Raw genomic sequence first — 22,649 nt, 5'->3', positions numbered from 1 at the left:
CAGGTAGATAATATATTTATTAGGTAATGATGACTGATGACGGACCTGCTGGACACTGTCAGCTCAGCAGCACCGCAGACTGCTACAGTAAGCTACTATACTATAGTAGCATGTACAAAGAAGAAAGAAAAAAAAAAAAACCACGGGTAGGTGGTATACAATTATGGATGGACTGCCGAGTGCCGACACAGAGGTAGCTACAGCCGTGGACTAACGTACTGTGTCTGCTGCTAATATAGACTGGATGATTGATAATGAGATGAAATCAATATATATATGTATGTATATATAATATCACTAGTACTGCAGCCGGACAGGTAGATAATATATTTATTAGGTAATGATGACTGATGACGGACCTGCTGGACACTGTCAGCTCAGCAGCACCGCAGACTGCTACAGTAAGCTACTATACTATAGTAGTATGTACAAAGAAGAAAGAAAAAAAAAAAACCACGGGTAGGTGGTATACAATTATGGATGGACTGCCGAGTGCCGACACAGAGGTAGCTACAGCCGTGGACTAACGTACTGTGTCTGCTGCTAATATAGACTGGATGATTGATAATGAGATGAAATCAATATATATATGTATGTATATATAATATCACTAGTACTGCAGCCGGACAGGTAGATAATATATTTATTAGGTAATGATGACTGATGACGGACCTGCTGGACACTGTCAGCTCAGCAGCACCGCAGACTGCTACAGTAAGCTACTATACTCTATAGTAGTATGTACAAAGAAGAAAGAAAAAAAAAACCACGGGTAGGTGGTATACAATTATGGATGGACTGCCGAGTGCCGACACAGAGGTAGCTACAGCCGTGGACTAACGTACTGTGTCTGCTGCTAATATAGACTGGATGATTGATAATGAGATGAAATCAATATATATATGTATGTATATATAATATCACTAGTACTGCAGCCGGACAGGTAGATAATATATTTATTAGGTAATGATGACTGATGACGGACCTGCTGGACACTGTCAGCTCAGCAGCACCGCAGACTGCTACAGTAAGCTACTATACTATAGTAGTATGTACAAAGAAGAAAGAAAAAAAAAAACACGGGTAGGTGGTATACAATTATGGATGGACTGCCGAGTGCCGACACAGAGGTAGCTACAGCCGTGGACTAACGTACTGTGTCTGCTGCTAATATAGACTGGATGATTGATAATGAGATGAAATCAATATATATATGTATGTATATATAATATCACTAGTACTGCAGCCGGACAGGTAGATAATATATTTATTAGGTAATGATGACTGATGACGGACCTGCTGGACACTGTCAGCTCAGCAGCACCGCAGACTGCTACAGTAAGCTACTATACTCTATAGTAGTATGTACAAAGAAGAAAGAAAAAAAACCACGGGTAGGTGGTATACAATTATGGATGGACTGCCGAGTGCCGACACAGAGGTAGCTACAGCCGTGGACTAACGTACTGTGTCTGCTGCTAATATAGACTGGATGATTGATAATGAGATGAAATCAATATATATATGTATGTATATATAATATCACTAGTACTGCAGCCGGACAGGTAGATAATATATTTATTAGGTAATGATGACTGATGACGGACCTGCTGGACACTGTCAGCTCAGCAGCACCGCAGACTGCTACAGTAAGCTACTATACTATAGTAGTATGTACAAAGAAGAAAGGAAAAAAAAACCCACGGGTAGGTGGTATACAATTATGGATGGACTGCCGAGTGCCGACACAGAGGTAGCTACAGCCGTGGACTAATGTACTGTGTCTGCTGCTAATATAGACTGGATGATTGATAATGAGATGAAATCAATATATATATGTATGTATATATAATATCACTAGTACTGCAGCCGGACAGGTAGATAATATATTTATTAGGTAATGATGACTGATGACGGACCTGCTGGACACTGTCAGCTCAGCAGCACCGCAGACTGCTACAGTAAGCTACTATACTCTATAGTAGTATGTACAAAGAAGAAAGAAAAGAAAAAAACCACGGGTAGGTGGTATACAATTATGGATGGACTGCCGAGTGCCGACACAGAGGTAGCTACAGCCGTGGACTAACGTACTGTGTCTGCTGCTAATATAGAGTCTAGACTGGATGATAAATTATTGATAATGAGATGAAATCAATATAATATCACTAGTACTGCAGCCGGACAGGTACTATATATATTTATTATGTAATGACTGGTGACGGACCTGCTGGACACTGTCAGGTCAGCACAGCACCGCAGACTGCTACAGTAAGCTACTATAGTAGTATGTCTAAAGAAGAATGAAAAAAAAAAAAAACACGGGTAGGTGGTATACAATATTATATATATATATATATATATATATATATATTATATACAATTATATATATATATATATATATATTAAACTGGTGGTGATTGATTATTAAACTGGTGGTCACTTCAGGTCACGTTGCAACTTGCAACTAGTACTCCGAGGCCTAAGCAGACAATCACAAAATATATTATTATACTGGTGGTCAGTGTGGTCACAACAATGGCAGTGTGGCACTGACTCTGGCAGCAAAAGTGTGCACTGTACGTTATATGTACTCCTGAGTCCTGCTCTCAGACTCTAACTGCTCCCCACTGTCAGTGTCTCCCCCACAAGTCAGATAATACACTTACAGTCACACTATCTAATCTATAAATATCACTTCAGCAAGTAGTATAGTAGTATACAGTATAGTAGTACTCCTCCTAATAATGCTCCCCAAAATACTGTGTCTCTCTCTTCTCTAAACGGAGAGAACGCCAGCCACGTCCTCTCCCTATGACTCTCAATGCACGTGTGAAAATGGCGGCGACGCGCGGCTCCTTATATAGAATCCGAGTCTCGCGATAGAATCCGAGCCTCGCGAGAATCCGACAGCGTGATGATGACGTTCGGGCGCGCTCGGGTTAGCCGAGCAAGGCGGGAAGATCCGAGCCTGCTCGGACCCGTGTAAAAAACCTGAAGTTCGGGCGGGTTCGGATTCAGAGGAACCGAACCCGCTCATCTCTATTATTTTCTTAAAAAAAATTGCGTGGGGTCCCCCCTCCTAAGCATAACCAGCCTCGGGCTCTTTGAGCCGATCCTGGTTGCAGAAATATGGGGAAAAAATGGACAGGGGTTCCCCCATATTTAAGCAACCAGCATCGGGCTCTGCGCCTGGTCCTGGTTCCAAAAATACGGGGGACAAAAAGAGTAGGGGTCCCCCGTATTTCTAAAACCAGCACCGGGCTCCACTAGCTGGACAGATAATGCCACAGACGGGGGTCACTTTTATATAGTGCCCTGCGGCCGTGGCATCAAAAATCCAACTAGTCACCCCTGGCCGGGGTACCCTGGGGGAGTGGGGACCCCTTCAATCTAGGGGTCCAGAGGCGTCGAAACAAAGGGGGCAAGGGGGCAGCTGCCCCCCCCCCAAACATGAGTGGCACCAATGTGCAGGAGGAGCGATGTGCAGTCAGTTGGAAGACTGCAAATCACAACCTCCGTGCAATGCAGGGAGTGAGCAGCGGCAGCAATTTGTGGCTGCACAGTGCACACCCCGTCCGTCCTGCTCTCACGCCCAGTTCATATTCAGAGAGCGGGGCTATAAACTACCCCCACCTTGCCAGGGACGGCTGCCGCGAATCATGGCCGTTTAGGAGGTGTGGCCTAATGCTGGGTAGCCCCACCCCCATGAGAGACCTGTACCACATTATTACTGCACACAGCCAGGAGCCCGGAGTGTGACAAGCCCCTGATCCCCCACCCTGCTGGTGGTATAATGAGGAGCACAGGGTAAGGCTTGTGCCAGGTCTGTGGGTGCTGCTTTGCTGGTGTTTCCTTAGCACCCTCACCCCGGGGAGTGTAATCAGAAGGGCGGGGGCAGTGTGCAGTCTCTGTGCGGCCACTCACACTATGCCAGTGTCCTGCGTGTGCCTGTATCTCCTGTCAGGGGCGTAACTAGAACTTTTGTGGCTACCAGAATAAAATCTTGCGACCCACAAGAAAACCCCCATAGCCAGCACTGCAGGCTCAGCCCAGCAGCTTGGGTCATGTCATTCCCTGCTGGCTGACTGCTGCTCATCCTCTCAGTACCGTCCTGTAGCTGTGCTGTTCAGGTAATGTCTGTCTCCCCGACACCCTCTCTCTCTATGTATCTCCGTCTTCCTTTCTCAGACACTCCCTTGCTCCCCTCTCTGTCTTTCTCTCTCCCTCCCTCTGACAGGGTTGGAATTCATTTGCTGGCGGCGTGGATGCTGGCAGTTAGAATACCGACCACTGCATCCCGATAGCTACCTTCCCCCCCTGGCCATAGCCTAAACCTACACTACCCCCCGCAGTGTAACTCTAACCCTTCCCACCCAGAGGTCGCTAAACCTAACCTCCCCTTCCCGCAGCCTAACCCCTCCCCCACAAATTAACCCTACCCTCCCTGGGGGGGGTGGCTAAACCAAACCCCCCTCCCCGCAGCCTAAACCTAACTAACCCAGGGTGCAATCTAACACTCCCCCCGCAGCCTGACCCCTTTCCCTGTGGCTTACCTCTCCAGGGTGGCGGTGGATGAGCATTCGGGATCCTGCTGTCAGGATTCCAGGGCCGGGCTGGAGACCCTATTCGGGATGCCAGTGTCAGCATTTCAAATAGTTTTGGAATTCCGGCGTCAGTATTCCAACTGCCAGGTTCCCGACGGACCCCCTCTGACACCCTATCTCTCGCTCCTCTTTTTCTCCCTCACTGATACCCTCTTTGTTTCTCTCTCCTGCTAAGGGACATTGTAGTGACAGTGGCAGGGGGGTGATGTGTGGGTGCAGGGGTCAAGGGGTATGTGGGGGGGGGGGGTTGCACAGAGATATATCCTCCCCACCGTGGTGCTGCCTCCTTTTCATCGCAGTAGTACTGCGTCGTCCTCCGTGGTGGCTCCACCCCCAGGAACACCAAAATGAGGCTCTTTCTTGCACCCCCTCCCCAACTTATAAATTTCTGACACCCCTAGTGGGGAGGGTCCACTGTAGACAACAGGACACTGTCTGGGCCTTTGTCACACACTATGATTGGGAGGGGGGGGGGGGGGGGGGAGGGGGGGAGAGGGGGAGGGGGGGGGAGAGAAGTATTTTCCTGGCACGGATTGTGCTGCTATTTCTCTTCCTGCTTTACCCTACGGGGCTCGCTACCAGACCCCACAGCATATCAGCCTAGTGCTGATGCTCTGTTTCTCTACTGCCGGCCAGCTCCAGTGGAAATGTGCAATATCTTGGAATTTTTGGGAGGTGTTTGTTCCTTAGTGGTTGTGTCTATGTTGCCTTCGTGCAAAGGACCTGGATGTGACAAAACGAGTAGGCATGAGAGAACTTCCGCCCTTACAGCTCCTAAATGTTTTCTTCGTTCTCCGATCATCTGGGGTATTTTTTTTTTCTATGCAGCATTGGACCCTCACGGGCTCACTTTGCTCGCCACGCATCGGGCTCGGTGTCTCTCGCTTCGCTCGCCACACTTTTCTATTCCAAATAGATTGTGACATGGACCCAGGGGGGTTATGGGAAAGGTCCTCTGCACGAAGAGAATCTAGATGCTACCGTAAGGTAGGGCTGGAAATAAAAACACGGAGACACAGAGGGGGGAGACTGATGGACACAGAGAAACCAGAGTGAGGGGGAGGAGACAAGCTGAGAGACATAGAATTAATAAAAGGGGGCAGGCTGAGAGACAGACTGCCTGCATATTGCCGACGAGTGACATACAGACTAGATAGTTTGTTGATGCAGAGTGACACAGATTCAAGCTTATTGCTTTTGAGTGTCACAGAATACAAGTATATCATTGCTCAGTGCCACAGGCTGTAGATCTGTATTGCAGAGATCTTTGCTTGGTTACCATGCTGTAAGTCTGTTATTGGAGGTATGTAATTACCATTTTGAAATAGTTAAAGGGTCAGGAGTTGGAGTAATGTAGGTGTGTAACAATATCTGGGCTGATTCAGGGTCTACGGCTGGGGATACTTGGGCATTGAGTTTGGTCTCACTGTGGTGGGGGGTGTTATTTGGAATATGGATGTTTCATGTTTATCACTACAAGTTACAAGCCTGTGAGTATTGGGTCCACTAGACTACCAAACCTATTGAAACCAACAGCTTCCACACATGTATAGTAATGTCCTAATCCTGCCTACTTTGGAGTTGGTTCCACAAACAGTAGTTGCTATCCACACAAGGCCACGTCTAGAGATATTTCCAGGGCGAGTTGTAGTTCCAAATTCAGCTCTGGGCTTAATCACCGCACAACTAGGAAACAGGCTGACTTATAGGGACTGCATTGGCAGCAGCCCCTTGCAGCCAGGTAGGGAAGCCCTAATATCAGGTGAGTGGGTCCCCATGTAAAGTGCTCTCTATCACAGTCCCAGGGGGAGAAACCACCTCCGTCTGGGACTGGGTCTGGTTATTAGCAGCCAGTGCCTCCAATGGGAAGTCATGGGGACATAGTAGCAGATTTTACCTGTTAATACACATTTAAAATGTAAACATTACTATGGACTACCAGCCACCCACACCAGTTGCAAAAAACAGCTACCATACCATGTTGACATATCAGGATGAGGTACCATAACAAAGGAATTGCTAAATAAAGAAAAGAGGGAATATCTGGTGATAATCCCAGTTCAGAGTGAGGATACCAGTCTTCGGTTAGGATAAGTCTGAAAAAGGAACCAATCTGGTCTGCCATAGTGTTTTAAATCTAGCACCTATAAAACGTATTACCTGTATTTTGAACATTTTTTGTATGCAAAGTCCTCTGGTAAAATATCATGGTTAGAACATGGAGGGGGGGGGGGGGGGGTGACATTCAGATCTGATTGCTGCTGTGCATTTTCACACAGTGGCCGTTCAGGAACTAACTGCGCATGCACCGCAATGCACGTCAGACAGCAGCAAAGGGCATCGCTTTTCAGCGACAGTATGGTGCGAAAAATACGATTGCATGGGCGTTCACTAGGCGATTGACAGGACAAAGCAGTTTGTGGGTTGTAACCGACCGTTTAATGGGAGTGTCTGGAAATACAAGCGTTTTCAGGGAGTGTCTGACATCATCTCTGGTCCCAATCAGATGTGATTGCACAGTAGGAGCAAGTCCTGGGCTACACAAAGTGGTTTAGCAGCTTGACGTACACATAGGATCGCACACATACATGGCGGATTTACACTCCCCCTGGAGGAGCGACTATCTGAACGCAGAGCAGCAAAATTGGCAGCCCAGCAAACAGATCTGAATGACCCCCATAGTCTTACCTTCTATCAAGGGATTTTTTTTTTTTTTTTTTTTTTTTACTAGTACATAAAACAAGATCTGCAAGACCATAGATAATGCCTCTTAGGGAAGGTACAAGAGTGATCTTGTAACATTTTATTAAAACCATGTGTCAACTCATTCATGCATTCTGTTGTACAACCACAAGAGGTCATACATGTATAAAAGGTTTACTGCAGGCAGACTAGTAAAAATGACACTGATCTTATTGTTCTTATTGTGATATAAGCAGCACCTGTCCGGATCATTACCACATACACTGTATACACAACCTGCAGTATTTTACTATAATGATAATGGTGTCTATAAGCATTTAAAAGGATATGAAAACCAAGATACTTTGTTTTGACCCGGAGTCTTTATTTTTAAAAATAAAGTGGAATCTTCATATGCTACTTTGTAGAAAAGTGTGAGCGCCTTACAGTAGTAATAAAAAGAAAAAAACCCACCACAATGATGTTTATTTATATACAAATTTATTTTGCCACAGATCTGAGAATTTTCAGTGCTCACAATAAAAGCAAAAAGACAAAAGGACGACAGATACCAGTATTAATAAAACCATAAGAACTTTAATGGAGTGTCATGTTGGGAGGAAAGGCTAGTCTTCCCATTCATCATCATCGGTGTTGTCCTCATCTGAGGGGGGAAATAAATTATGGATATATACTATAAACAAGTTCACAAACAAGTCAAAGCTGTTATATTACTATGATTAAAGTGCAAGGGTTAACAGGTTGCCCAGTGCTAAAAAGGAGCAATGGGGGGGGGGAAGGAGTAGGGGCATACTTGCCTACCTGACCCTCTCCATGAGGGAGAAAATGCTCTGTTCCTGGACTTTCCTGGTAATGTATGATTGCCATCACCTGTGGTGAGCTAGTTAATTGATAAGAAAGGTGTTTCACCACAGGTGATGGCAACCATACATTACCAGGAAAGTCCAGGAACAGAGCATTTTCTCCCTCATGGAGAGGGTCAGGTAGGCAAGTATGAGTAGGGGGGCTTTCACACAACACTGCAGGGCTGCAGTATATCATGTAACGTCACTATGAGGGAGCAGCCAGATAGATGGCCAGCTAATAAGCACTTGACCAGGCAGGCACCACCTGCTTGTAGAGTGGCACCACCAGTAACATGGGGGCAGATGTATTAACCTGGAGAAGGCATAAGGAAGTGATAAATCAGTAATGTGTGTAAGGTGATAAAGGCACCAGCCAATCAGATCCTAACTGTTAATTTACATATTGGAGCTGATTGGCTGGTGCCTTTATCACCTTGCACATATCACTGGTTTATCACTTCCTTATGCCTTCTCCAGGTTAATACATCTGCCCCATGCTTTCTTACAGCCCTGCAACACTGTAGAGCTCCGGTAACGTACCTGAGGAGTGTATAGCTTTATTCCGTCTTTGTATGACATCCATTAATGCGGACACAATGTTTGAGCATTCCGCAGTCTCCACTTTCACAGTCTGGCTGACCTAAACATCAAATTGTAGTTGAGAAGTAAAAGATAAGACCTATTCTAAATTAAAGACGGCCCATGATAAGTTACAGTAAACACGTCTTAAATAGTACTCAAACATCTGTGTTAGTTTAGAGCAGGGTTTCTCAAGTCCAGTCCTCAACCACCACCAACAGGTCATGGGGGCAGATGTATAAAGCATGGAGAAGTGATAAAGCAGTAATTAGGACAAGGTGATAACGCTCCAGCCAATCAGCTAATTGGCTGGAGTGTTCTCACCTTGTCCTAATTACTGCTTTATCACTTCTCCATGCTTGATACATCTGCCCCAATGTTTGTTGATTTCTTTGATCAGGCACAGATGACTTAATTTATTTTGCTGGGTGAGTTAATAACCCACCAGCTACCATAGACAAATACTGAATACATGACCTGTGGGTTAGGGTCGAGAACCACTGGTGTAGTGTCCCTTCACTGTTTAGGAATCATTGACTGGATCTGGCTATTTGAGTGGAGGGCTGTTAAATGGCCATGTCAGTTCCAAGGGGCAAACACAGGATTTATAGATCGCATGAACATTCATACACAAGCACACAGAAACGTACATTACTATATTTATACATACCAGGAGCTTAGAGCAGACTGGCAGCACTGTGAGGATATAGGGAGCTGCTGTGGTTCAGCATATACAGCCAGCAACTCCCCTGGGTATTCTGCATGCAGAGAGCTATGGAGCTCTGTTGCTGCAGCTCCACAATTGTGGATTTTGCCGAGACAGAGACCGCAGTCTCAGTCTCTAAAATATAAAAATAGATTTGGTACAATGGTGGGTGGGTTTGGGGTTCCCAGGTACTTGGACAACTTCCCCCACCACACACGTGCACCAACCCATGTTCCTCTGAATAGGTTTGCCATACACAATTTTATCTACAGTAACTCCAAATAGTATGCACATTAGAAGAAAAATAAATAAAAATCTACATTGTTGATTTATACAGTTAGAACGAAGGATTAAACCACACAACTTACAGATTTTAGCTGCATGCCTTGTTTGATCTGTTCCAGGAATAATGTTGAATTTTTTTGCAGATCAAAATCTTTATTGGAGGCCACAGCCGCCCATCTTTTGGATGCAGTGCTACAGGTTATGGTCTTGCTGTCAGAGAAGCATGGAGGCTCCAAGCCATTAACTAAAGCGGTCTCCGAGGAAGACCTTAAGCCAAAATTACTGCTAGAAGATAGCTTCATAAATGCTAGGGAGGGTGAAACTGTTCCATTTATAGAATCTGTGACTGGAAGAGATTCTGAGGAGAGGGGTTTAGGTACAATTGTTCCTGAATGTAAGAGTTTGCTAAATGGAGGGAGAGGAGGAGGAACCAGGACATCGCCAAACTTCATAAGAGGCTCACTGTTTGGGACAGAGGAAGGAAATGCAGGAGAGATAGGAATAGCTACTTCTGTAGAAGTTTTTTTAATACGTTGAGGAAGAGGTGGTGGGGGTACAGGAGCAACTTGGCAGACCACAGGATTTTGGGTTGGAAGAGATGTTGGACGAGAATAACTGGATGTTTCTGAAGTTAGATTAGCCATTGGAAGAGATGGAAGTGAGGCTTTCAATGAGGTTTTACCAATACAGGATTGTGGAAGAGGGTGAGGAGGTATCTTCTTAGACCTAGAACGCATATTAGGGTTACTTACTGGAGAAAAGTTTTGAGACAACTCTTCTAAATATGGGGGCATAGACATAAAGGGTGCAATTGACCTGAGGTGAGCGATAGATGGGGGTGTGGGAAGTGGTGGTGACATCTTGCTTAGAGGTGTAAGATAAACTGAAGGAGAGCCATCGGATATTGTTGCTGCATTGGGTGTGGATGCAACATGACAGTTCTGTCTTTTTGATGGTGTTAAGCTTGAGGACGACAGAGATCGGAGTCTAGTTCGTATGTTGGGCCTCTCCACGGATGCTGTGGAGAGAAGTAGAACAAAGGTTAAGTACTGTACTAAACTAATATAACTGCATCCTTCCAATCAACTCTACATGGCAAGACTTCTGACAAGAATACTTTAAAGTAAACAAAAATGTTAATTACTTTTAAACTAAAAATAAATTTACAGTATGAAAGGTCTCATGACTAATCTACAGCAATGTACTACTACAGAATTTAACTTTTCCTAATAGTACATACTCATCCTCCGTGTCTGCCTCCTTAATGCTTCCATGCTACCTTCCTTCTCAATGACCTCAAATATCCTACAGGACAGCTCCTGGTCTCTAAGGCGTTCCTCAACACCTGACAGCGCTTTCACATTGATGTCACAACAAACCTGAAATGAAACAATTACTATTAATTTAGGCAAAGAAGAGGGACACTAAACCAGAATTATATAGTAGCCTTTAAACTTTTGGAGTGCTATGCAGCATGGGACATCTACATGTCCACTAATGAGGGGACTTTAGCATTAGCCAGTCTAGAACCTAACCCCTTCCCACAGAAAAGTCTAGAAGACGGTTTAGTTACCATAAAAGCTGAAGTGAGAGTTAGGAAGGAGTCCACATATGTAGCCAGATGAAAAGGACATGAAGGAACACAGATTCTATAGTTAGACACATTTAAAGAAGCAGCCACAGATGTGGTAGAATCAGTCTTCTATTCCTATAGTCTTCCGACCCTTCCATACAGTATAACATACAAGGAAACAATGACATTTCCAAGACTAGGGTGTGTACACACGGTGAGATCCTTGCTATGTCCTATTTTTACTTGCGATTTCCCTTGAACTCCCTGGAGGCCAGATAGGACAGATTTGGACTAACTTTTCTTGAGATCTGTACTATGTGTGCTTACGATTTTGGCTTATGTGAGATTTTGGCTTATGTGAGATGTCATTGACATGTGAGAAGAACTAGATAGTACACCGATCTAGCAAGGATTGACTTGCCTGCACAGTCTATCTTTTCTTGCAATGCCGACCTGGCGGGACCGCGCATCGGGATCGCAAGGTGACTTTCACCTTGCGATCTGCACTAACTTTTCTTACGATTTTGACTATATAGTCAAAATCTTAAGAAAAAATCTCACCGTGTGTACACACCCTAAAGGCTGGCTGTCATTGGTGGAGCTTGTCCTTTCTTTACCATTACATGGGAAGAGCTGACTAAAGTTGTACACTACACAACCCCCCTATAAGATGGATCTGATCCCTGTGCTTGCATGGTAGCTGCCCAGAAATTCAGGTTTCACAGAAAGTGTGATCCATTAACTGATGGGTCAGACATTCTACACTGTCAGTCTCCGTGTGGGGCCAGGCGTAAGCACAGTCTGCAGGTGCTTTCGACAGTGCTTGTGTTGCAGATATCTGTATGATCCATCTGCATTAGTTAAGCCAGATTCAGAATCATCCCCACAATCTGTATCCAAATCCAGTTACAGATTTCTTAACATCTTCATAATACACACAATACCAACTTTTAAAAATAAAAAAGCCAACCCAAAACATAGGCGACCTCTCCTCTAGTCCCATCTTGACTCCACACACTTCCATACAGTGAACGGCTGTCAGCACTCTAATTGGCAGATGGCTGGAGTTATCAACCAGTCAACATGCAGACAGCCATTCACTGTCTGGCTGCAGGCTGGGAGACCGGTAGTTAGAGAATGCTGCCTGGCCAATCTGAGTGTGTGTAATTCACAATCATAGTGGCTGGGCAGCATTTACTACCTTCCACTGCTTGAAGGCCCCTAGAATATGGATGCCCTGGGCAGGTGCCTAGTGTGGCCATACGTTATGATGGCCCTTTTGTCTATAGGTCCTACAGGATACAAGATGTTCATTTGACAGCAAAAGACCTGTAGCAAACTTACTGGCTCAGCATAACTGTATGGCTTTTAACGTATGGGAACAGGTTATTTATCTGCTAGTATATTAAAGAAAGGAAAAAAAAAAAAAAATTATATATATATATATATATATATATATATATATATATATATATATATATATATATATATATATATATATATATATATATATATATATACACATACATACATACATATATACACACACACATACAGTGATTCAAAAGTCACAGTACACCTTTTTGTTTCAAAAACTGCAGAAGATGGGTAAACTGAATACTCCAGTAAGGTAGGCTTTCTTTTAAGGTATGTACCGAACATGGGCACCATCTTGATATCAGCCATCTAGAATCCAAGCCAGTTTTTTCAAATGGAAAGGGGGGAGTCGTGTAACATGTCAAACACCAGAATTTGCTGAAATGTTTATTGCTGCAAACAGCTGGAGTATTCAGTTTTCCCATTTCCTGCACAGTACACACACACAAAGTCTAATACATTCTGACTTTGTGGCTGCCACTGTGCAGGATTTGCAGTGCAGGCAAGTGGACATGACCCTGTTCACAACTAAACACCACTACCGGCATTATGAAGCAGGGGCACAATGACGCATTTCACCGACGTTCTGGGAGGAGAGTAGGCAAGTATACATCCACAAGCCTTCTAAGTTCTCATTGTCCCTACTATTATAGTTTAGTGTTACAGATAGTGAAATTCTAATAACTTTGTAGCAGAGTGTTAGATTTATGACTGTTTAATCTGTTTCTTAAAGTGTTAGTACCAAACAGTGCACATAGAAGCCTATAGCAGCCACTTGACATGGAGACTCATTACAGACTCGCCTGTATCCTGCCAGTACCACTTCTGTTAAAACTAGAGATGAGCGGGTTTGGTTCGTCGAGATCCGAACCCCCCCGAACTTCACCTATTTTACACGGGTCTGAGGCAGCCTCGGATCTTCCCGGTTAACCAGAACGTCATCATTCCGCTGTCGGATTCTCGCGAGATTCGTATTCTATATAAAAAGAGCCGCATGTCACCGCCATTTTCACTTGTGCATTGGAGATTGCACGGAGAGGACGTGGCTACGTTCTCTGCCTGTAAAAGCTCCATATCTGTGCTCAGTGTGCTGCATTTTGGTGACCAACAGTATATAGTTGTACAGTACAGTAGGCCATTGCTGTATCTTGCAGCTCTGTGTCACTGCAAGTATCCATTCCATATCTGTGCCGCATTTTTGTGAGCAGTATATATAGTAGTACAGTGCAGCATTGGTGACCAACAGTATATAGTTGTACAGTACAGTAGGCCATAGCGTTATCTTGCTGCACAGTGTCACTTCTAGTATCCTGATCAGTGCTTAATATCTGTGCTGCATTTTGGTGACCAGTATACTACAGTACAATAGTCCAGTGCTGTTCTCGCTGCTCAGTGTCAGTTCTCCGTAGTATCATCAGTGATCAGTATCATCAGTGCGCTGTTAGACATGCGCCCGTTTTTCACCATTAGTGCATTGGGGATTTAGACAATTGATGGAGTTAGTGTCCCCGGTACAAAATCCCATCTAGATTCCACTTCACTAGGCAGGCGATAGAGAGATTTTACCAATTAATATCAGTGATTTATAATTATTAATTACAGTGATCTTGCCAAATAATCCCTCTGATTTTGTCTCTTCCAGTGATTTGGACTAATACCATTGATTAGAACAAATAATTCCTGTGATACTGAGGTGTTTGTGTTGCTTAGCTTAGCCATCCAGCAACCACAGTGCACCACTTTTTCTCTTTTCTTTGCATCATGTGCTGTTTGGAGACTATTTTTTTTTTTTTTTTTAAGTGCCATCCTGTCTGACACTGCAGTGCCACTCCTAGATGGGCCAGGTGTTTGTGCCGCCAACTTGGGTCGCTTAGCTTAGTCATCCAGCGACCTCGGTGCAAATTTTAGGACTGAAAATAGTGAGGTGTTCAGAATAGACTGGAAATGAGGGAAAATTATGGTTTTTGGAGGTTAATACTATAGGATCAAAATTCTATGATTTAAGCTGTTTTTGAAAGAAAAAAAAAAAAAAAAAATCAGGGAGGTTTTGCCAAAGCGTGTCCGAATACAAAACCCGAAAAGTTTCCGGTGCACATCTCTAGTTAAAACAAGCTAAATCCATAACAGACAAGTTATTACATGACCAGTACTTACATCCAGGCAAGGCTTGGATTCAAATCCGACGTGAGTAACATGTCTGCAGAGGGGGGGGGGGGGGGGGGGAGAAAAAAAAAAAAATTGTATATTAAAAAATAAAAAAAAAATATTTATTTATGCTAAAAATTGCTGCTGTCATTACCATAAACACATCAAGTATCAACGATTAGAGAGTTTGTTTACACTTTGTTACCTAGTAAGACCTGCAGATAAGTGCACTTGATACACATACACAGTATGCCATCTGATGGGGTAAACCTAATCTTTACATCACCCTAAGTATAAGCAAGTGAATATGTCTAAATTGGTGTAAAGCAATGACCATTTATACCCCTTTTCCACAGACATAAAAATCCAGTGTCTTTTGCACGTGAAAGCTCATTAACCTGGGATTTTTTAGCAGTGGTCATGCTGAGGACCCAGAAGTTTGCTGGGCAATAGAGTCAACAACTTCCCAGGTCTTAAGTAAAAGAGGGTATGAGGCTTTCCATCCAGGACCTCACTTACAAAAGGATGTTTGGTGCGTACTGTGTAAACCTACTCTGCTGTATTGGTCTCTGATGTATTTGCCCTCTAGCACATGTTCAGTACATAATGTCAAAGTCGAAAAATATAATGCATATGCCTTGTACTAACCCCATGCACATGCCCGCTGCTCGTGCACTCAGTCCGCCGTGCGTGCACATATCCGCAATTTGCGCAAGATCGCTCCGGCGATCATGCGCATGATGTGGGTATTTACGGCAGAGTTTGTGAGCGTGTAGTGTGTTATTAGAACATTGCATATTTAACTCATAGCGTATATTGTAGATATAGTTCCCCTGGACCATGTCAGTGAGTATTATTAGTTTAAACAGTTCCTGGACAGAGATTCGCTTTTGCATGATAGGAAGGATCAGATAAAGGTTGGAAGGTGATGTTTACTATCCAGCTGTAGGGTATTTTGAGGGTAACATTCCGGTGTTAGAGAAAGATCGCTTGTTCCTGCGTATAGTTATGTGCAAAAGTAGATTATGAACATTAACTGTATTTACTGTAAATTACACATGCGGCGGGAATCCAGAGGATACCACCCACAAGAGCAGTTGGAAAAGACATCCCCCACCTTTTCAAATCCACCTATGACCTTTGCTGTAATGTGGAGACATATCTATGTGTCCAATGAACAATGAGATTACAGTGACCATTGTATTGTGTATGCATGTTGTGTATAAAAGGACCATTGTTGCCTGGCCGGTCAGAAGACTCTAAACGCTATCTGTATGACCAGCGGAGGACCGGATTCGGGTTGCGCTTGCGAATATTCTCACGTACGTACATTCTCTGTAGCCATTATTCTGTTTAGATTTACTTGTTAGCCTGTAGTGTATAAATTGTATTGTTTTTATCTTTTGAAATCAATCCACGGTGGCCTTAGAACCCTGTGGTTTCAACTACAAACAGTGTTGTGTTTTCACTTTCCTGCGTGGGCTTTAAAGTAGATTTATCTGTATAAGGTGTATAGCATTGATAAGGGGTACGCACTACGGGTACTTTTTATCGCCAGCGCTACTTAAGGTTTTAAGGTATAACATCATTGCAGTACTTTGCTGCTTAAGGTTTAAAGTATAAGCAGATCATTACATTGTATCATTAACAAGGTTTAAAGATTATCCATTGTGTGCGCTCGCTGTGTGTTCTCTGTACACTCAGCGCAGCGTGTGTACGCCAAGTGCGTACCACGTGCAGGACTCTGTACGCAAATAGCGTACAAAGTGCGTAGCATGTGCACGTAGTCTAGCGGCCATAGCGGCTCAACGATAATAGTGTACAAAGGGGTATAGCTTTACGGTCTAAGATAATACCGACATTATCAATAATTTAGACACTGTATACTTAATACTATGGTGGACAATCCCGGGATTGGCGGGATCCCAGGATTTTGGCCAAAAAATGTCCGGGAGTCAACCCCAGGGATTTAAGGATTAGCCACCCCCGTCCGTGTTGTGTCCTCAGGAGGCTCAGACACTGCCCAGCTCCCCCTGCCATATTCACTGGATGTCAGATCACGCTGTGCAGCCTGATGCCAGCCGCATGCCACCCAGACCTCACCATCCTGCAGCAAGTGGACCCACCTATCCACCTCCCTTTCCTGGGAAGATGTGTGGGCTGGGCAGGGTTTGGCCACCCTACTAGATACATTGTGCTCTGTACCAACTTGATCACTTAATAAAGATTTGATATCTCCCAAGACAATTACATCATGCTTCTGGGAAAGCACCCTGGAGTACAGCCAAACCTTTCAGCGCTTTCTGCCTGTGATCAAACCCCAATAGTCCAACATAATACTACCAGTCATAAGTTTTTGGACACCTCTAGTTTTTGTAGGAATGTATGTAATTCTATGTCACGAGTAGTGTATAGATCAGAATAATTTGAACAAAATCTAATTTGATTCAAACAAGACCAAATTTTGTAGCTATAGCTGAACACATCTGTGGTATTCTTTCTACAATGGAAACCTAACATTAGGGTACTGCAATGTTATGTGGTAGCCCTTTTAGCTCAGGGTGTATACACATACACACCTAGATCAAGATCTACTACTCACTTGAAGTTGCTGGGTGTTCCAATGTCAGATTTGCTCAACTTGCCTCTTGGAGCTCTCCCTGCAGCAAAGGTTTCATTTGGAGAATAACTGGTGCCTGATGCCTGGAATATGGACCCTGTAAGATAAAACCAAGGAGGAGATAGATGCATGTGTAACTGTATCTTATGTGATAGCCCCATGGAAGGGGGGGGGGGGGGGGGGGGCCTTAAAGACTTCTACTGAACACTTGCAGGACTTCTAAGCCCAACAGTTTGTTTGTAAAATGCAGCTACAAACAGTCAAATACAACAAATTTTACTAATACCATAAATGAATATTACTTTACGGTTTACTTTGTAGCCAACAGAGCCAATCTACATATAAAGCCTAGTACATAAGACATTTGCATCATGATTACAGCCAAATCAAGATAAGTAGGATTAATTAGATGTTGACGGTCACCCCTTAAATCTGCAGTCACTTGAGATGACGTGGTTTTCAGGGGTGGTATTCATGGGACCGCCAGTCAGCTGACCGACAGTCACATGACCTCCTCCACCAGCCTGACGGGTCACTACCCCGATGGTCCGCATGCCGACCAACAGGGACTATTTTCACTCGTGGGTGTCCATGACACCCATAGAGTGGGATTAGAACCCGTGGCGACCGCAGGTCGCCACCGAGCCCGCAAGGGGCTTGCTGCACTCGCCCCTCCCCGCTGGGATCCCGGCGTTGGTATGCTGCCGGGATCCCGGCGTCGGTAAGGGTCAGCAGTTCTACACCCGGTTTTCAGCAAGTCACTGAGAGCTAGATAGTGGTTTATGCATACCTCCCAACATGACCCTCTCCAGGGAGGACAGAATGCTCCTGGACTTACCTCTTAAGTTATGATTGCCATCACCTGTGCTGAAAAACCTTTCTTATCCATTAATCTGTTCAACAAAGGTGCAGACAATCATAAATTAAGAAAAAAGTCCAGTAGCAGAGAATTTTGTCCCTCCTGGAGAGAATCATGCTGGGGAGGTAGGCTTTATGTATTGTGATGGAGACCTCTGTGAGTCACAGGCCTACTTAGGCCTCCCAGCTTGAATGTTGCATTCAGAGATGCTGGGTGTCACAGAAGGGCATCCAACCCCTTTGTTTATTGCCCAAAATAATGATTACACTCAGTTATCTCCACACTTATTAATGCTCAGGCTCTGCCATCATAGAAGTTGGGTCAGTAGTGACTCAAGCCAAACAGGAAGCCATAAGTTCTCCCTACAACACTATAATCAGACCTTCAAGTCAATCCCAGTTATCACCCAAACAATATACTGTAGCACATGTACTATGGATTAGCCGAATCCACAGACAAAATGAATCTGATAAGAATCAGAGACCAAGCTATTTAATGAGGTTTTATACAAGAACATAGTCAATGCTTAAACGATATACAAAAAAAAAAAAAATAAATACAAAGATATTCTTAGGCACATAATTTGTTTTCTGTTTATATGAACGGGATCCGGTCTTTAGGCAGACACTGTCTAGGTCGACCACTATTGGTTAACAGTAAGTAGGTCGACATGAGTTTCAATAATATAATATAATATAATATATATTTCCATAGAAGCAGCCCGGCACTCCACTGTCCCCATAGGGGTATCGCTCTGGTGCCCTCCTAGGGGTATGGTAGCCCCAATATGCAGAAGAGAAGGTAATGGTGGCACTCAGTCTTTCACAATGGGGTGAATCAAAGCAAATAGTGCATTTATTGTCAACGTTTCGGGGGACGAACCCCCTTCCTCAGGACACTGCAAACTAGTGACAATACAGTGAAAACAACTTAAATACCTCACCTTTCCCGGGACCCGGGAAAGTTGAGGTATTTAAGTTGTTTTCACTGTATTGTCACTAGTTTGCAGTGTCCTGAGGAAGGGGGTTCGTCCCCCGAAACGTTGACAATAAATGCACTATTTGCTTTGATTCACCCCATTGTGAAAGACTGAGTGCCACCATTACCTTCTCGTGTGTGTGTAATAAATATTATATATAATTTTTTTTTTTTTCATACTTGATGATCCACGTGGACTACAACTGGGAACAGTATCCTGTGCCAAGCGCAGCGGTAGTGGAGCGAGGCACCTTGCCCGAAACATGGCGAGCCATGTGAGGGGACACGGTGCACTAATGGGGTTCCCAGTCACTGTACAGAGAAAAAGGACACGAAAAAGAAAAAAAAAAAAAAAACCTCACGTCGACTTAGAGTCCCTGTAGACCTAGAAACTATGTCGACCTAAATCTAATCTACCCAACATACCACAGCCATAATAAAATAAGCCCCTTCATGATCATAACAGTTTGCAGGGTGGTGGTGGGGGTGGCTCACCAACAGGCATGTTTAGTTTTCAACTGGAACAGTTGAATTGAGTGTAATGGCAGCTTAGTGCTCCCCATAGCCTGTGTGATCATGTAGGCAATGCCACAAGTAGCTGAGAGCATGGGCACAATAAGCACTTTACAGCATGGAATCAGCTTAGCGACTGCCAGGGTGATCAACCATGTTTGATAATCAATCATGACTTTCAGCTGCTTTCATAATTTATTGAAAAAAAGTTTGTAGGAAAAACAGAATAGGACAAATGTCCCTAACTGTTTATCTTCCGGCGCTAGTAGTAGTAATTAATTATTTAGGTGTATCAGGAGCAGCCGAGTATGACAACTAGCTAGGTTGCCAACTAAATAATATACAAAGAGAAAAATATATACTCCGCGCTTGATATACACTGTATCTAAAAAGTAGAACTATAGTGTGCAGTCTGTCATGTAGAATTGACTCAGTAGACCTTCTAAGATACGTACAAATCAATTTATATTCAATAAAAATGACACAATTTAAACAAACTAGCAGCATATGGTTTGCGACAAATATCTGTTGAGTATTAACCACAATCAATATGGCACACAATGTATTAAGGTTAATTTACTACTTAAAATTAATATACACTGGCGTCCCAGTGTTTAATAAAATGTCCCAGAAGGAATAACTCAGCCTTGTAATGAAGAGCTTCTATAAATGCTGGTGTATATTTACCCATGTGCTGGTTCCTGAGATGTTTAAGTAGACAGGGTCCGTTTGTATAATTATGCACATATATGGGTATAAGCTTCTTAAAACTAATTGCAGCTGATATAATAATTGCCGTATAATTACCACGGCTCTGTTCCGAGCAATTGGTGATGATAAATAACCTGTACGTGGAACTCCAAAGAACTCTCTACTCGTCACTGCGGAGGCCAGCAGCAGTCACTCAGTGCGGGCAAACGGAGTCTTGGATGTCAGCGGTATGATACAGGAATCGAAAGCAATGCTCCAGCTGAGAGCCGCCGGCTGAAGTGCCCGGCGTGTATCAGACCGTGGTAAATCGAGGCTGTGGAGTTGTTTGGAATTGACCCGCTAATTCGAGCCCGCACACAGCTCTCCACAGCCTCGATTTACCACGGTCTGATACAAGCCGGGCGCTTCAACCGGCGGCTCTCAGCTGGAGCATTGCTTTCGATTCCTGTATCATACCGCTGACGTCCAAGACTCCGTTTGCCCGCACTGAGTGACTGCTGCTGGCCTCCGCAGTGAGGTCTAACACCCGTGACAAGGAGAGAGTTCTTTGGAGTTCCACGTACAGGTTATTTATCATCACCAATTGCTCGGAACAGAGCCATGGTAATTATACGGCAATTCTTATATCAGCTGCAATTAGTTTTAAGAAGCTTATACCCATATATGTGCATAATTATACAAACGGACCCTGTCTACTTAAACATCTCAGGAACCAGCACATGGGTAAATATACACCAGCATTTATAGAAGCTCTTCATTACAAGGCTGAGTTATTCCTTCTGGGACATTTTATTAAACACTGGGACGCCAGTGTATATTAATTTTAAGTAGTAAATTAACCTTAATACATTGTGTGCCATATTGATTGTGGTTAATACTCAACAGATATTTGTCGCAAACCATATGCTGCTAGTTTGTTTAAATTGTGTAATTTTTATTGAATATAAATTGATTTGTACGTATCTTAGAAGGTCTACTGAGTCAATTATTCTACATGACAGACTGCACACTATAGTTCTACTTTTTAGATACAGTGTATATCAAGCGCAGAGTATATATTTTTCGCTTTCATCATTTATGCCAATACACCAAGTGACAGTTACCCAGAACAGTTGTTTCATCAGCTGATCTGAATATCGTTCAGTGTATGGCTGCAATTATCTGAATCTGCAACACTGGGCTACAATACTTATCGGACTGCAAGACAGATCCCTTTGTTGAGAGCGCATCGGTTGACTACGTTTTCTATATACTGTTCATGTGTCAAGTTTTCTAGAATTTATAAATACCAAAACAAGTTACTAAGTTACATAAGGAAGGCACTTTGTTGCCAAAGGTTCTCACACTCCACTGCTGAGAACATTTTTGGATGTTTGCAATCGTCAAAATGTAGCATCAATATCACTTCACTTTTATGCTGTACCCAGAGCCGGCCATAGGCATAGGCAAAGGCAAACTAGGCAATTGCCTATGGCATTTGATATGCCTAGGGGCATCAGCAGCTTCTGCTGATTAAAATGATATGCAGCATGCCTATATTGTGTGTGTAGCATTTCATATGCAGATACAGCCAGTCTCACACAGTATATAGGCATGCTACATACCATTTTAATCAGCAGAAGCTGCTTGTGCCTACTAGCTACATAGCAATGCAAATAAGCTGCATTTTCATAAAAAAAAAAAAGTGATCAACGTTAGCATTGAGGCAAGATTTATGAGGACACATCTGTATCCAAGCAGTGGCAGAGATCACAGTGTTAGTGGCAGTGCGAGTGCTGTGTGCATGTGAGTGGGTTGGTTGTGCAGTAGTGTTCGGAATATGTGTAAGGAGCATTATGTGTGTCATGTAAAAATGCATTAATAATGTGCAACATATGTGTAAGGGGCACTGTGTGTGTCATTATGTGTATAAGGGCATTAATAATCTGCAGCATATGTGTAACAGGGTAATACTGTATGTGTGTCATTATGTGTATAGGGTCACTAATAATGTGCAGCAAATGTGTAGGGGGCACTATGTGCGTCATTATGTGTATAAGGGCATTAATGTGCAGCATATGTGTAAGGGACATTATGTGTAAAAGGGCATTAATAAAGGTTATCATAATGTGTAAGGCGCATTATGTTTATAAGGACATTAATAATGT

The 22,649-nt window shown here is 43.6% G+C and overlaps 1 protein-coding gene across 1 annotated transcript in view; it reads right to left on the bottom strand.

Annotated features, from left to right (window-relative positions):
* Positions 1–7,774: 7,774 nt before the first annotated feature.
* LOC134958819 (actin nucleation-promoting factor WASL-like) overlaps positions 7,775–22,649 on the bottom strand; it is a 36,568-nt gene continuing 21,693 nt past the window's right edge. The window contains exons 2-8 of the mRNA XM_063941537.1: positions 17,424–17,538; positions 14,831–14,873; positions 10,967–11,105; positions 10,543–10,744; positions 9,810–10,452; positions 8,697–8,796; positions 7,775–7,954 (exon numbers count right to left, since the gene is read on the bottom strand). Of these exons, the coding sequence (XP_063797607.1) occupies positions 7,917–7,954; positions 8,697–8,796; positions 9,810–10,452; positions 10,543–10,744; positions 10,967–11,105; positions 14,831–14,873; positions 17,424–17,538 (1,280 nt within the window). The 3' untranslated portion in view covers positions 7,775–7,916. The remainder of the gene's footprint in view (positions 7,955–8,696; positions 8,797–9,809; positions 10,453–10,542; positions 10,745–10,966; positions 11,106–14,830; positions 14,874–17,423; positions 17,539–22,649) is intronic.

The sequence above is a fragment of the Pseudophryne corroboree genome, chromosome 9, assembly GCF_028390025.1.
Source record: "Pseudophryne corroboree isolate aPseCor3 chromosome 9, aPseCor3.hap2, whole genome shotgun sequence".
NCBI lineage: Eukaryota > Metazoa > Chordata > Amphibia > Anura > Myobatrachidae > Pseudophryne > Pseudophryne corroboree.
The sequence above is the reverse complement of the archived record's forward strand: the minus strand, read 5'-3'. Positions and strand labels throughout refer to the sequence as shown.